Source organism: Hipposideros armiger, unplaced genomic scaffold (assembly GCF_001890085.2).
Source record: "Hipposideros armiger isolate ML-2016 unplaced genomic scaffold, ASM189008v1 scaffold_283, whole genome shotgun sequence".
NCBI classification, from domain to species: Eukaryota; Metazoa; Chordata; class Mammalia; order Chiroptera; family Hipposideridae; genus Hipposideros; species Hipposideros armiger.
Genome location: NW_017731633.1, coordinates 1,261,237 through 1,277,108, shown reverse-complemented (window position 1 = coordinate 1,277,108; position 15,872 = coordinate 1,261,237). Strand labels below are relative to the sequence as shown.

General features: G+C 53.7%; 2 protein-coding genes across 2 annotated transcripts in view; one reads left to right on the top strand and one right to left on the bottom strand.

Moving 5' to 3' along the window:
- Positions 1 to 7,519, bottom strand: part of SCAF1 (SR-related CTD associated factor 1) — a 14,308-nt gene extending 6,789 nt beyond the window's left edge. Inside the window, exons 1-8 of the mRNA XM_019658159.1 lie at positions 7,359 to 7,519; positions 4,588 to 4,701; positions 4,282 to 4,339; positions 3,340 to 3,434; positions 2,966 to 3,066; positions 2,763 to 2,878; positions 1,292 to 1,352; positions 1 to 112 (exon numbers count right to left, since the gene is read on the bottom strand). Coding sequence (XP_019513704.1) covers positions 1 to 112; positions 1,292 to 1,352; positions 2,763 to 2,878; positions 2,966 to 3,066; positions 3,340 to 3,434; positions 4,282 to 4,339; positions 4,588 to 4,695 — 651 coding nt within the window. The 5' untranslated portion in view covers positions 4,696 to 4,701; positions 7,359 to 7,519. The remainder of the gene's footprint in view (positions 113 to 1,291; positions 1,353 to 2,762; positions 2,879 to 2,965; positions 3,067 to 3,339; positions 3,435 to 4,281; positions 4,340 to 4,587; positions 4,702 to 7,358) is intronic.
- Positions 7,520 to 8,990: 1,471 nt separating this feature from the next.
- Positions 8,991 to 12,943, top strand: RRAS (RAS related). The gene is made up of 6 exons (XM_019658256.1): positions 8,991 to 9,183; positions 11,087 to 11,174; positions 11,265 to 11,367; positions 11,448 to 11,556; positions 12,403 to 12,521; positions 12,595 to 12,943. The coding sequence occupies exons 1-6, from the start codon at positions 9,031 to 9,033 to the stop codon at positions 12,677 to 12,679; spliced, it is 657 nt and encodes a 218-aa protein (XP_019513801.1). The 5' UTR covers positions 8,991 to 9,030; the 3' UTR covers positions 12,680 to 12,943.
- Positions 12,944 to 15,872: the final 2,929 nt, after the last annotated feature.

Below are 15,872 nucleotides of genomic sequence, written 5' to 3'. Positions count from 1 at the left end.
GAAGAGGATGCAGAGGAGGGCGCAGGGGGTGGGGCGGGGCCCCCGTCTCCAGTGCCCAAGGTTAGGAGGTGGCGGGCACAGGGGGGTCGAGAAGAGTGAGACTGGGGAGAAACTGTAAAGGAACGGGAGAGAAAGAGAGCCATGGTTAGGTGCACATCCGTCCTCCTTGTTCCCCAGCAGAGGGGGCCACAGGCAGACCAGCACCCATCCATGCCCCCACACCCCACTCGGCACTCGCTGCACTAGCAGGCACTGCCCCCAGTGCTTTACATGTGTCAACTTGTAGGATGTTCGTAAAAACTCCACACCATAGGTTCTGTGACCCAGGGGTCCCAGGAGGAAACTGAGGCACAGAGAGCTGTGGTATCTTCCCCAAGGGCACACAGACAGCAGGGAGGAGTTGGGGTGCAAACTCGGTCAGTGTGGCTCCCGAGCCTGTACTCCCATATCCTGAGACAGATGCTAACCCGCAGCCCAAGACCACCCTGACCGCCGACGGCAGTGATGTTACCACGGAGGGTGCAGGCCAGGGCAGGAGAGCCAGGGTTCAAACCTCTGACCTCCTGCACAGCCAAGCTCGAACCTTCTGCACCCACTGCCTTTTCTGGCAACTTATCTCATTTTATAGAGAGAATCATGGAAAGCTGAGAAGGTGAAGTTCCCTCTCCAGAGCCAGGAAGGGGAAGAGCTAGGGAGCACTGCCAGCCTGAGTCCCCACCCCGCACTCTTCACTGTGTGATGAGCCCTACCCATAGGGCTACATCTGCTCAGGACCCGAGACAACACTGACTAATGACAGTGACGACCAGTGTTCACTCCTTCCTATGGGCCAGGCATCATGCTTTCCTATGTCAACTCATCCGCACTCCTGAGACCCTGCTTTCTAAGCACTACAGTCTCAGTGCCACCAAGTCCCACACGAGGCTGCACCTCGGATGGGTGGCCGGGCCAGGGCTCGGACACACACGATGGAGTCCAGAGGCCCCTCTGTCAACCACACATAACTGCAAGGACCTGCTAAGGCAAGGACACCAGCATGCTCGTGTGGACAGTGCCAGCTCTAAAGCCACCTCCTGATCTGGATCCCAGGTTCCAGCCCTCCCTCATGACCCAACCGTGGGCAAGTCACTCAACCAACCTCTGTCTGCCTCAGTTTCCTCACCTACAAAATGGGGTCCGTGCATTCATTCAACACATTTTTATCAATTATCTATCGGTGCCAGGTGCTGTTTGGGGTACTAGGAATAGAATGAGCAAAACAGACAAAAATCCCTGCCTTCAAGGAGCTCACATTCGAGTGGGGAGAGAAATATCAACGTGCCAAACGTAGCGTCCGCCAGCTGCTGAGGGCTCTGGAGGAAAATAAAGCAGGGGATGATGATGATGGGAGCATTCAGACCACACAGGGATCAGAGGACCAGATGAGCAGCTGCACAGAAAGAACCAGACTGTGCCTGGCACCGTGAGAACTCGGTGAGTGTGAGCGCCTGCGACCCTGGATGTTATCGCCACCACCTGAAACAGTCTACAGACTAGAGAGGTCTGGAAACGCAAGCCATCGCTTTTTTATATAATTTTTATATGGGGTAGGATTATGGGTGATCTTTCTTTTCTTTTCTCTAAGTTCTTAACATTTTCCAAATGAAGACCAAAAAACACTTGGAATAAGGAAATAAAATATAACCCCTGAAGACAACAATTAGGTTCTAGATACATCTGTATTACTTAAGGCCTAAGATCCAAGTCCAGCTTACCATCTGTTTTTCTAAATAAAGTTTTCTTGGAATGCTGTCCTGCCCATTTGTTTACTTAGCCTCTACAGTCCTGATTTTACAAAATGAAAATACTTTTGTGGGCCCTAGGCACCATGTCCCCTGAGCCTAATGGACAAGTCAACCTGTAACTATAAACAAAGGATGAGGAAAACATGAACTGGCTCAGAGGGTGTGCAAGCCACGTTCTGCAGTGGGACAGTGGCTTGTAGCGAACCTACCGCTAGACCTGCACCTTCCTCTCCTCACTACTCCTCCCCAAACACATATGTACATGCAAAATGGAAGTTTGAACCCAGGGTTCTCATCGGGGTCCCGGGGGCCAGCAGCAGCAGCATCACCAAGGAACTAGTTAAAAATGCAAATTCCCAGGCCCTACCCCAGACCTGCTAAATCCGAAACTCTGAGGGTGGGCCTGGAGACCTGTGTATCAAGAGGTCCTCCTGCTGCTTCTGGTGCCCGCTCGAGTTTGAGAACCTCTGCTCTACACTGCTCTACACTGCTTGCCACTGTGTGGGGTTGGGGGGCAGACTTTCGCTTGGGCAGGTACACATCACGCAAGTCAACAACTTCGGCTTTACACTTAGAAGGACCCGGCTTGGTGCTCAGGGCCCACTAAACAACTGGCTGTGTCACCTCAAGCATGCCATTTCCCTCTCTCAGATTTTCTCCTCTGGAAGATGGTGATGCTAAGTGCTCCCGCCTGGAGACACAAGTCCCCATGCAGTCACACTGATAGGTAGAGCTCTGGACATCGAGTCCCTCTTGTGTGCTAACTGCTCCCACACAGCAGCCATCACATGTTTTTACTTTTTGTAATCTATATGTATGTGTGGACTTTACTGCAGTGTAATAGGGGGGAAAAAAACACATTAAAATAAAGAGTCTGTCTAAATGACACGATTATCACTACTATTACTTCTAATGACAGCTGACTCTCACACAAAGCCAAGGCCACCGCCTGCCCAGCTCTGCCCTCATCCCACATACCCGTTTTGCCGGTCCTCCAGGCCCTGAGACGGGGCAGCAGGCTGGGTACTGGCAGAGGGATTGGATCCCTGTCCCCGATTCGGACCTCAGCCACCAGCTCCAGCATGTCCTCGCTTCTGCAAGACAGAAAGGGTGAGTGAGCCTCGGTGGTGCTACCAGCTCCCAAACCAGGGGATCTCCCCTCCAGCTGCTCAACTACTCACTCGCCAGGACGCAGGTCCAGGTGGCTGGGAACCCAGGTGTCTGGAGGGTCCAGGATGCTCACCAACCCTGCCAGGAAGCTGTCTGCAGCCATGTCCAGCACCTGGAATAGGGAAAAGGAGCTCCACCCTGTCCCTAATCATGTGAGGACCCACAAATCCCATTTCCCCAACCCCTAACCTCCTAAGAAAATGCAGTGATCCAACCACTTCCCTCAGCCAGACTGCCTCCAGGACCCAGGGCCCGGCCCCCAGGCCCTCCAACACTGCCCCTGATCCGCACCCCCGGCTCAGGAGTCTGAGTGCCCAACCCCATCTCCCCATCTCCGGAATCCAGGCCCCAGTGCCCTTCCTCCCCTGGCTCCCTCCTTACTCACAGTAGCCGTGTCAGTTCCTCCTGATTCCTGGGAACGGGACTCTGACCGTGGGCTCCGGCAGCGCCTCCATTGAAGGCCATGACACCGAGAGCCATCTAGAGAGAGATTTGCATGGGGAACTGAGGACAGAGGACTAGGTGGGAAAACCCTGTGGGGCAGAGAAAAAAGGAGCCTGCCCTAGCTCTTGACAAGGGAACCACACGCCTGCCTGCTCTCCCGGCCTCCATCCACCACCTTCTAATGTGGGTCCCAGGTGGACTTTCTCAACGCCCTTCTGAGGCTCCAACTCCCTCACCCCTCTGTCCTCCCAGCTGCCCTCAGAATGAAGTCCTGACAAGTCAGTTCGGCATTCGAGCCAGGCTATGACCTGGTCCCCACGAACCTCCCGTCTTCCCTCGCGCCTCCTGTCCACCAGCCCCTAAAAACCACAACTCGGTCCTGCAATGCACCCCTGTGCTGTGCGCCTACTGTTACCTCTGCCTAACAGGACTTCTTTTTTTTTATTTTTTTATTGTGAAATAAACATTTTTTTAAATTAGTTTCAGCTGTACAACACAGTGCAACAGTTATACCTTTTACCCCTCAAAGTGACAACCCCCCTCCCCCAAGGCCTTCTTTTTTACCAGACAACTCTAACATATCCTTAGAGACCCAGTCCACCTGGCACCCTCTCTAGAAAGCCTTCCTGGACCCTGTCCCCTAACCTAGCTGGGCCTCCTGCCATCTCATGGTACCACAGGCTACCTCTGTGCTGTGAGCGTGTCTCCTTCCACCAAACTGTGAGCCCCTCCAAGGCAGCCACAGGGGGTTTGACCCATTTTTGGCTCCCGTGCCAGCACAGGGTGGTACCCAGGAGGCCTCAGGAAAGTGTATATGAATGAAATTGAGATAAAGAATGCAGAGATGGGTCAGGGAACTAAGAGGAACCAGAACCCCTCATACCTTTATCATTCGGCAGATCCCCCTGCAGGGAACTTCCCACAGCCTGCTGAATGGCCCGCTAGAGAAAAGATGGGGGGTGAAGGGGGTGGAAAGAAAGGGTGGCAGTCAGGGGATTCGTGCAAATGGTCACAAGCTCTACTCCTGGGAGACAGGCATTCTAGACACCCTACAACCAGACTCAAACCCTTCAGAGGAGCCAAGAGTGCAGGCTCCCAGCCCCGCCTCCCCCTGAGGCCCAGGAGTCAGGCCCTGGAATCCGGACTCCCAGCCCCTCCTCCCTTGGCCCCAGATGTCTAGCAGCCTCACCAGGATAAAGGCAGTAGAAGAAAGCGTGGGGTCTCTGTCTGGCGGACCATCGCCTCGATCTTCAACCGACTCCTCTGTTTTCCCTCGAGACTCATCTTCTTCCTCCATGGTCACCTGGAAGTTGAGGGGGTGAGTTTGGAGTGCAGACGGACAGGGCTTTGGGGTGGGGTGTGGAGTGTGGAAGTGGACAGAAGCAGAGGATGGACACAAAGACCTCAAAGGCCTCCAACGTTGCCTCCGTCAGCATCCTCTTCAGTATCTCTCCTCTCCCCCACCCACCTCATCCCAGTCCTTGGGAGTGTACTGGGTCTAATAGAGATACCAGAGGGACTAAAGTGATTCTCTTCCCTTATCTGGATGTCAGCTGCCTCCTCTGTGGAAAGGAAGCCTTCCCACCCCATTTCAACAATCAGTTCCCAGTTTCCCCCACAACCAAACTTAAGACCTCATGGCCCACTTTCGTGGGAGCCAACCCAATGCCAAGATTTTTTTCTGTTAAGCTGTGATTTCAAATAGTATGCTCCATAGTCTCATGCACCCACCTTTCCCAAACTGAGGTACGTGTCAGTGTGCTGGGTGCAACGCAAACATGATGCAACTTCCTAAAGCATCAATTTTCCTCGATGTTGAGGGACCAAAAACAATTTATTTAGGTATACAATATAAGATGGACCTATGACAGTGTGATTTACAAAACCAACATGCCACTTTTGAAATGAAAACACGAATTTCAGAAAGATGTGCTGTCTACTAGACCCCATGGGGACATCCGCCTATGTCTTGTCTGCCCACTGTATGCAAGCATGGCTAAAGCCTTTTCGATGTCACAAAAATTCATAGGTTATACTGAAGTTGAAAGGTCATCCTTCAGACTGGTGGTTGTCTTAATTGGGCTTCAAACAACAGGAATATTTCAGCTGTGGGCTTCCCAGCAACCATCAAAACTGCTACTCTGAAACAATATCCAGTCTCAAACTTTCTAGAAAGCTTCAAATCCCTAATCCTCAACTCAGTGTGCTTATCTGTACATGGCACAGTCCGGGAATCTACCTCTGAAAAAGGCTGTGAGAATTGAAAGGAGACATTTCTACCACAGAGTTAGCACAACCCAATGCTCAATACAGAGTAATAATAATTATCATTATTGGCCTTTAGGGCCCAGGTTTCTCCAGACATGTCTCCCCAATTCCCCAGCTGTATACTTGCAAAGAAAAGGCCTCTGTCCTGGTCTCCCTCGGACCACATTTTCAAGCTTTGCCAAAGCTCCCCCATGCAGCCTCCCAGCTCTCTAAGAGCCTGAGGCTCCTTCCCTAACTCCCATTGATACCCCCCTGATAAGGCCCTAAGGACAGTTCCAGCCCTGGAGCTACTCAGTTCCAGCACCTGGGGGCGGGAAGCACAAGTTACAATGACTGTCACATAACAGAAACTTAATCAAGGTCTGCTGACTACAAACACACAGATCCCAAACCCTCTGCAGGTATGAAGATGCTCCCTTGCCCATTTAGACATACCCCAGGCTCTGCAGACACACCCAAGGCTCCTTCGGTGTTTTCAACATGAGAAAGCCCTGCGGACATTACTAGGTCTCTCTTGATCAGTGATTCCCAAACTACAGTCTGACAGCAGTATACTGCTTCACAAGTAGCTTCTTATAAAAAGTAAATCGGACGCAGAAAATTGTTCATAATACATCACAAGTAGTAGGTGGAAACATCAATTAATGGGACATGGGTATTACTTAAATACATGTCAGAAGGTATGGGGCCTCAATGAAAAATGTATTTCTTGCTATAGATCAAGGTCAAGAGAGTTTGAAAAGCATTGTACTAGATGATTCCATAAACTTTCCCAGACTAATGTGGGCTTATTCTAACTCTCTATAGCTCCGGGGCAACAGAAAATTTTAAAATATTTTTCATCTGAATTACCTTCTAAAGTGCAAGTACATTTGAGTTCAGCAAATTTTCCAAAATTCTCCTTTGTCTTATTCTCCATCTAGTTATATGGCCCCAAAAGGCATTCGAATTTGCTGCAGGCACACTCAAAGCCACCTAGATGATTCCTGGTCCTTCTAACTACCCCAGCCTCCTGTCACCCAGATTAGACACTTCCCAGACGTTGGAGACCCATCTAGACCTCTCAGCACATCTCAATATTTGCCTCCGTCCCTTGGTGGGCACATCCCACCTCTAAGACTTTTTAACACAGGAAGTTCTCTCAGGTCCGCTAAATGGCCCCAGACCCATGTAGGTGAGTGGCATCCTCACGTCAGTCAGCCCATGTAGACACTTCCCAGCCCCAACAGACATACCCCAGGCGCTATAGATGGCTCTGCAGAAACTCCTCAGCTCTTGCAGACCTCCTTCACCCCTGGGATATATCTCAAGATGGCCCCAGAACCCTCTGAACAGACCCTAGCCTCCGGTCAGCCCATAAAGACGATCAACAGTGCCTACAGAAATGACCCAAGCTGGCTATATGATGAAGGGCAGGCGCCAGTCTCGGTCCAGGCCCTGTGGACGTCCCCAGTTCTTACGGGGATGCCTCGTAGATGGCCCCCGACACCCACAGACACGTCCCAGGGCCTTGAGAAGGCCCCCGCTTCAGCGCAAGGCTCCGCTGCCGCTGCCGGGCCAGAGGCCGCCCCACTAAGTCCTCCAGACCCTGCAGCGTGTGGAGAGGACCCCAGGACTACCAGCGACCCGACTCCGCCCCGCCCACCCCGATAGGCCTGAGCCCCGCGGTCCGGACCACCGCCGCCATCTTACCCCGCCGCTCGGGCTGCGGCTCCGGCCCCGGCGCGGGGCGGGGCGGGCTGGGGCGGTGGGGTTCGCTAGCAGAGGGAGGAGAGAGGCGGAGCTAAAACGCCGCCGTGCTTGCCGGGACTTCAAGTACCGAGCACGGTGCCGTGAAGGCTGGTGGGAAGGCGCCGGACTCAGTCTCCCAGCAGTCAACGGGGCACATGAGCAGGGGTGCGCGCGAGGCACGCCGGGAGGCGTAGTCCGCGCGTCGCCTCCGTCACGCGGGAGCAGCAAGGAGGTGAGAGGTGAAGTGGGCGTGCTTGCAGTAGCCCGCGATGAGACCCCACAATTCCCTATGTGCGTGCAGAAAGAGCTGCGGAACAGGAAGTGACGTAAAAGGCACTCAGCCGGACAGATGCGAGGGAATTGTAGTTCCGCGGAGTGGGTAGTGTTAAAAAAAAACGCTGGACTGCTGGGAGTTGCCCCGCCCACATTCTGGAGATCCCAGAATCCCAATCCCCCTAGTCCCCTCTAAATTTAGAACCAAGAAGCCCTCCCCTACAGCCTCCTTCATCTAGAACCGAAAAGTCCAAATTCCGGTGCAGAGGAATGGGGAGTTCCACTTCCCTCCTCCTTTCTTAGATCCACGAGTCGGGCTCTCAGTCTTTTCCTCTATTAGACAATTTCTGGTCTCAAGCTCGTACTTTACATGAACACAAAATGTTCGGGTTCCCCACAGCGATTCTCTCGCAGAAGTCTGGGTTCCCAGTCCCTCCAACCCCGGGACCCAAGAATCTGGGCTTCCAGCTCCCTCCTTAACGAAACATGGGTAGTCCTAATACTAGTAAGGATCCCCAGATCTCCTCCCCTCCGAGATGCAGAACTCCCAGTTCTCTCCTAGGGAGCTTCCTTCTCCTTCAAAGACCCAGAAATCCTGGCTCTAGGCCCTTCATGACCCAGGCGTCCCGGCTTGGGCGAGCTGGCTCATGGATTAGGAATGCAGTGATCTCACGGCCCCTCCCTGCCCCGTTACCCGGCGGTCCCCCTCCAAGGGCCCCAACTCCCCTCCCAGTCTGTCTTCCGCTTGGCTGGGACAGCGGCAACCGGAAGCCTGGGTCCCTTAGCGGGCGGAGACGCCAATATCCAGCCCAGACGCCCGGGTCGGCAGTTTGGCTAAGATCCCAGAACGGAGGTGGAACCTCCCCTCAGGAGCTGCTCCTGCCTCGGAGCGCGCCTATATACGGCCGCGCGCGAGTCGGCGAGCCCCGCCTACCAGAACAAAACCTCGGAGAGAATGCCCTGAGAAGCGGCTTCACATGATTGCTCCTTTGCATAACCCCTCCCCGAAAACCTTCCCGACCTGTCTGCCGAAAGAACGAAAGCTCTTATTAGCATAGTCCCGCCCCAAAACGGCCCGCCAGGCCTGAGCGCGTGGCGCAGCTCTGGGTGAGCACAGTTCTCTCATTAGCATATCCCCACCCCTTTCGGAATTCCCCTTAGCGGCGAAAGTCGTTCCCCTGCCCTTATTAGCATAGCTCCTCCTTTTCCCTGGCCTTACCTCCTCCTTAAGTGTCCCGAGACTTGTGCCCTCTTTGCCGGAGCTCATGATTATGCAGTAGCCTTATTAATGTGGCCCGCCCCCTAGGCCCCGCCCGGCTCCCCCCCAGGCGGTAGCGGCGGCGGCAGCAGCGGTGGCGACATGAGCAGCGGGGCGGCGTCCGGGACGGGGCGGGGGCGGCCCCGGGGCGGGGGGCCGGGACCCGGGGACCCCCCACCCAGCGAGACACACAAGCTGGTGGTCGTGGGCGGCGGCGGCGTGGGCAAGAGTGCGCTGACCATCCAGTTCATCCAGGTAGTGGGCCCTCACCCGGGGGGTGCCCCCGGGACCCAGAACGTAGCCCTTGGGGGAATCCCTGAGACCCCGATTTCCCCTCCATCCATCATTGAGACCCTCCTATAAGGCCCTCTAATCTTAAAAATTCCCCTCAGATCGTGACCCTGAGCCCCCCAGGACCACCACCCCCTACATGAAGGACCTTCTTCCTATACTCATCCTGAGACCCACCGTCCCTCCTCCCAGAACCCCCCTTCCCTGCTGACCTGACCCTGAGCACCTCCTGGGAGCATCCTAAATCCATGTCACTGCATTCAGACCCTAAGCACTCTTGTTTCCCCTACCCCACCGCCATAGGTGCCACTTTCCCTCACCCTGAGCGCATCTCCCCCAAATCCAAGACCCCAGCTTCCCTTCTGAGTCACCCAGAGCCTAACAGGGAGAATGCCTGTGCCCAAAGCCCTTGAGATCCCCCCAATCTGGATGCTTAGCCCCTTCAGGGACCTCCCCGAATCTAGAAATTATGCCCAGACTGTCCCTGAGGCCAATTTGGGAAAACTCAGTTCTAAAAGAGGCACCCTGAAACCCAAGAGAGTTCAAATAGATCCTGCCCCTTGGCCATTCCAGAGAACTGTAAGACCCCCCAAGTCCTGTGGCTCCCCCATCCTACCAGACCCAGACCTCCACCCTCTCCCAAGAAAAACCAACCACTCCTCCATCTTGAGTTCTCCTCCACTCCAACTCTGAGCCCCTCTCAGAAACTCTGGTTAACCCCCAAATTCTTGATACCCCCAGAAAGATCTACTCCTTGGGAGTGTCTCTGACCCCATAAATGCATGTCAGGGTCTCTAAGACTAGACAGGCACCCATATCCTATGGCCAACCTCCCAAATGTGACCAAATTATCTTGGGGCTCTCCCCCAGTTCTCAACCCTGAGCTTCTCCTGAGGTGCTCTGAATACACACCCCTAATTCCCCCAGGGCCTTGTCCCTACACCTTCCCTCCAACACAAGCCTCACCAAGCACCCCTCCAGCAGACAGGATGCAGCCCTCAGACCCCCAGCTGCCAGATCTCCCCTTCTCTACTGAAAATCCACCCCTGCCCAGGAAACCTCTACCCCATTCCCACGGGAAACACCCACCCACCTCAGAGAAACCCTAGAAAGGTGTCTGCTCCTGAGACACTACTGCAGAGGCCCCTGGGCCCCAGACCCAACAAGAGACCCCATCCAGCGCCTGCATGAGAGCCCTTGTCTGTGTAGAGAAAGGCCCTGCGTCCCTTGTCCCTAGGGGCAGACCTGAAGCTGTCCAAAGGCCTGGCTGGAGGCAGGCGGGACGCAGACAGGAAGGGAGGGGCCCAGCCTTAGGGCGGGGCAGTTTCTCAACAGTCGGATTGGAACTGGGACCTTCCCCTGGGAGGAGATACTAAAAGCGGGGCGGGAGGGGGGGGAGAAGAAAAAAAAAAGGAGGCAATTGAAAGAGGGGGAGGGAGAGATGTAGACAGGCAGATAGATATTCTGGACAACAACGACTCCCAATAACTGAGCAAGTACTATGTCTAGGCGATATGTTAAATGCTTAGGTGTCAAATGGATTTTCCCTGAATCTCACAAACATTGGATTAAGTATAGTGCTATATTTAGCTTCATTTTTCAAATGAGGAAACAGGTACAGAGAGGGGAAGTGATTTGTTCAATGTCACACAGCCAGGACATAAACGATTTGGAAGATGTACTTTACACCAGGGTGGACCAGGAAAGCCTTAGGGACAGGGGACTGTGGGTAGGGGGAGGGACAGAGACTCAGAAAGAGATTAAGATTCAGAGAGAGGGCGGGTAGAGAAAGGCAGACCCCAGAGGCAGGGCTATGTCATTCCTGCTGGGCTCTAGAGTAACAGTGTCCTTTCCCCCACCCCACCAGTCCTACTTTGTGTCTGACTACGACCCCACCATCGAAGACTCCTACACAAAGATCTGCACCGTGGATGGCGTCCCTGCCCGGCTGGACAGTGAGGGCGGCAGGGACTGGATGGGGGGGTGGTGGGGGAGTGTCTAGGGAGATCCGGGTCCCCACAGTAGCCCTCTTCCCCTCTCTGCAGTCCTGGACACTGCGGGCCAGGAGGAGTTCGGCGCCATGCGGGAGCAGTACATGCGCGCTGGGCACGGTTTCCTGCTGGTGTTTGCCATTAACGACCGGCAAAGGTGAGAGGAGCCGGGAGGTGGCAGAGCAGAGGGGACCAGGGCTGAGTGGCTGGACCTCACGCCTCTGGCTTCATCTGCAGTTTCAATGAGGTGAGCAAGCTCTTCACGCAGATCCTCCGAGTCAAGGACCGCGACGACTTCCCCATCGTGTTGGTCGGGAACAAGGCAGATCTTGAGGCACAGCGCCAGGTCTGGGACCCCCCGGGGACCCCATCTCAGCCTGGGAGGTCCCTTCCTTCCGGTGCACCTCCTGCCTCTCTTCACATCAGCATCCTCCTGTGGCTCTTCTGTGGCTCTTGCAGTCTTGCTCACTTTATTGTCACCCACCTCACTAGATGTGTTGCCACCAAGTCAGACCTTCTGAGTCCCCAGCATTGCATACTGGAGTTCCCAGGAGAGGTGGCTGGTTGGACAAAAGGGCTCCTCCCCATCACCAGGTCAACTGGCCCTGATTCTGCCCCATCCCGCCTGTTCCCACCTGGACCCTTGTCCCATCCGTCTGTTTCTCCCCTCCAGTCAGTTTCCCACTGGGTCCCTGCTGGCCCAGCCCCCTCCCCCTCCCCCTTCCCTGCTCCCAGCCCTCTATGGCTCCCCAGTGCCCCTGGGAGAAAACCTCAACTCTTCCACCTGGCGCTTGATGCCCACCGTGGTCTCATCCCTTCCTTTCTCTGCTTTCACCTCTTCCCTATACATAGAGACTGCGTGATTTCCACACAGAATGCAAACTAAGACTTTGGGGATTTCCAAGCTCAGAAACTCTGCCCAGGCCTCTGCCAGGAACACCCTGACTTCTCTGCCTGATGAACTCAGTTATCTAATGCTTAGGAGGGCAAACCTCTGTGCATCCTTCCCCTACTTCTTAAATGGTGCCGAGCCCCCTCGGCGTTCCCCCCTCACGTTCCCCCTGGAATTTCCCTCTTCACTTGAGCCCCTACAATATGTAACTCCTATTCAGGCACACAGTCTTTCTGCCTCCCATCCACACTGGGACCCCTCTTGAGTGCAGAGACCTGACTTCACCATGTTGTCCCACAGGTCCCCCGTTCTGAAGCCTTTGCCTTCAGTGCCTCCCACCACATAGCCTACTTCGAGGCCTCAGCCAAACTGCGGCTCAACGTAGACGAGGCCTTCGAACAGCTGGTGCGGGCTGTCCGGTGAGCAGAGCCCCCTTCCCCTTGTCCTTGTCCCCAACCCCTGTGGCCCAAACTCACCAGCATCTTCCCACAGGAAGTACCAGGAACAAGAGCTCCCACCCAGCCCACCCAGTGCCCCCAGGAAGAAGGACGGGGGCTGCCCCTGCGTCCTCCTGTAGCCCAGGCATGAGAGGGACAACCAGCACAAGCTCTAGGGACCAGCTGACACCCCCCCCAAGACTCAGTTTCCCCATCTGGGTCTCCCAGGATACACTACACCCCCACCCAAAATTCCTGGCCTCCTCTAGGCCATTACCACTGTGTGCCTTCTGCCAATGCCTCCTTTCCCCACCCAAGCCCCTGGTGGGGATGAGGGGCTCCCGGGCATCCGGGTCACTGCTGTATATAACCCACCCCTGAAATAAACGTCACGGCCAATATCATGAAGTGCTTTTTTTTTTGAAAGGGAAAAGGACTGGTGGGAGGTAGGTGAACTCAGGGCACACCCCCCCTAAAGTCTTACCACACCTAGAACCATAGGATCTAGAACCCTTTGCTTGGTCGAGGGCAAGGGCCATAGAGAACAAGGTGAGCCAGGCAATTGAACCCCCAACTTCCTCTTCTAATGGGCAATTCCACCCTTTTCTGTGTCAGTGGGCATGTTGGGATGAGGTTTAACATCAGATTTCTTTTTTCCCCCCTGGAGCGGTCTAGAACTGCACCATTCAATATGGTAGCCAGAAGCTGTATGTGACCATTTAAGTAAAATTAAAAAGTTGGTTCCTCAGTCACACTAGCCACATTTCAAGAGCTCAGTATTCACATGTGGCCAGAGGCTACTCTAATGGATAGGGCAAATATGCAACATTCCCACCATCGCAGAAACGTCTATTGGACAGTGGTGTTCTAGAAGGTACTGGATCATAGAGACAGGCAGCAACTGTTACAAACCCTGCCGCCCCCTCCCACCTCCAATGTACATTGAGAAAGGCCTTTTGGCTAGAGGAGGGAGGGACAGTTGGGCAGCGGAATGGTGTCCAAGCAGCCAGCTGACAAGTTCTCAGTTCCAGAAAGTTCCCAACTGGGCTGACATCAGAGTCTAAACCCTGAATCCAACTTGGGGCCAGTGTGGAGACACCCCATCTGAGGGCTAAAGTGTGGGGCATCTTAAGGCCACTGCAAACAAGTTGCCAACACACTTCAGTCTGGGAACCCATGATTCTTCCACATTCAACCCTGCACCCCCAATTATGTGCTCTATTTGCTAACCTGGAAAGCTGGAGCCAGAACTGGAGACTACCACTCACCCAGGTCCTAAGCCCATTTGATAGGTGTCTCTGAACCTCGATATCTACTCAACACACAGGGCCAGAAACCTCAACCCAAATGTCCCCAGGCCCTGGACTTTGACCTCCACCTGATTGTCACCAATGATCCACCCTCTCACACCTGCTAAGCTTCCACAGAATCTCTGGGGCCCAATCCCAAAATGCTCCCCTCACACCCACCCAGAACCCACTTCTTGGTCCTGGGGTAGATTCTGGTCCTGCATAGGCCCTGGCAGCACGCTGCCTGGGTTCAAATTCAGCTCTGCCGCCTTACTATTCTCACCTGTAAAATGGGGGTGACCACAGAGCTTCTCTGAGGCCTTTAGGAGCCAATGTGCACACATCGGATGAGTGCAGCACCTGTGACATACTAAGTGCTGTCTCAATGACCGAGGCTCCAGTGTTCTCCTGCCCCAGAACCATGAATATCCCTCTGTATTCCAGATTAGAACAGTGATTAGCTGAATATCCCTTTCCGGGTTTCATTATCACAGAATCCTTGGCCTGCGTTCAACCTTCCGCCCTGGGAATAAGGGTGGCTCAGATGTATTGTGCCACAAGTTCACTCCCCCAGAACTTCTAACCACCAGGGGCCAACCCCTGCGGGATGGGGAGGGGACAGTGGAGGGATGTTTTTATTAGTTCCCAGGCAGGATCTGATAACTCCACCTAAGCCCCAGCCAGGGGTGAGACTCTCTCCCCACACAAGGTCTGAATCCTTTTAACATTGCCTAACAGGGCCAAGTTCTTGGCCTGGACACCCCACTTCTTGAAGGACCAAGATGCACTTTGAGAAGCTGATGAATACTGCTTGCCCCCAGAAAAAGGCACATACAAACCCACATGACAACTGGCAGGTCATTTTTGGAAGGTTTGCAACCACCATTCCAAAGTTCATCAGTGATGAGGCTGGGACAGCCTAGTTGGCAACTCCCTAGAAACGTGTGTGTGCCCATGAGTCTCTCTGGTTCCTGCCCTCCCCTGGGCTCTGGCAGGCTTTCAGTGATTGTTTCTCAGGGTTTTGATGTCCATCTCTGTCATCCTTTTTCCTTCTTGCAATCTCTTGGACCTCGACAAACCTCTCGGGGTCGCCTGCTATGGGTAGCAGGAACTAAGTACTTCAAACACGTTGTTTCCTTCTAGACAAAAGCCCATTTTACAGATGAATGACAAGGCTAAGGAAGGGAGGGCTATTCTCCAACTCACCTGGTTAGTGCTGGAGCTGGGATTTAGTTTGGGCAGTTGAATTCCAAAGGCCAACCACAAGGTTATTTTAATCCCACCATCCACCTTCTGACCACTCCATCCACTTTCTATCCCAGAGCTGACCTGGGACGTTGATCCTGGAACCTCTGGCTCCAACTTGACATCCCAGTCCAGAACCTTGAATGTGCCACATCCCTAACATGGTACAGGCCACAGTTCAAGGACACTAACGGTCCATCCACAATGCCCTTAACTGATTAAGATGATTCTAGCAAGTCCATGGTTCATCACTGACTCTCCCATTATGGTCTCCAGCGTTACTATCCATCCTCCATTCTGCAAAACTAGAGCTCTAGAATCAGCATCTAGTGGTGTAGGTAACATCCAGGATTCTAGAACAATGGGGGTTCTAACCCAGTTTCACCCAGAAAGGTATCTAGAATGCTGATGATCTACCGCTAAATCAATCTCACACTGGGTATCTCCCCACTGACCAGCCACCCTCAATGCTAATACCAAGGTTTTAGAATACCAACATTCCATATTTGATGACAGTGTCCAGACTCGAACCACCGTGGCTTACTCACCATTTTATGGGCTGGGTTCTACAATACTGTCACAGTTGACCTTCAAACTTTAAATTCTTGTTCTATAACATTGCTCCTTGAACTTGAAGGTGTTTCTAATCCTCCCAGGATTTATTACTAAAAAGTGGGTTTTGATTTGAAAGAGACGCTAAGAGACTACATTTCTACAAGCTCTTAGGAGACCCACAGGGCAGTCCTGGATCACACTGAGCAGCAGCAAGGCTTAAGTATACAGAATCCATCCTCACCTC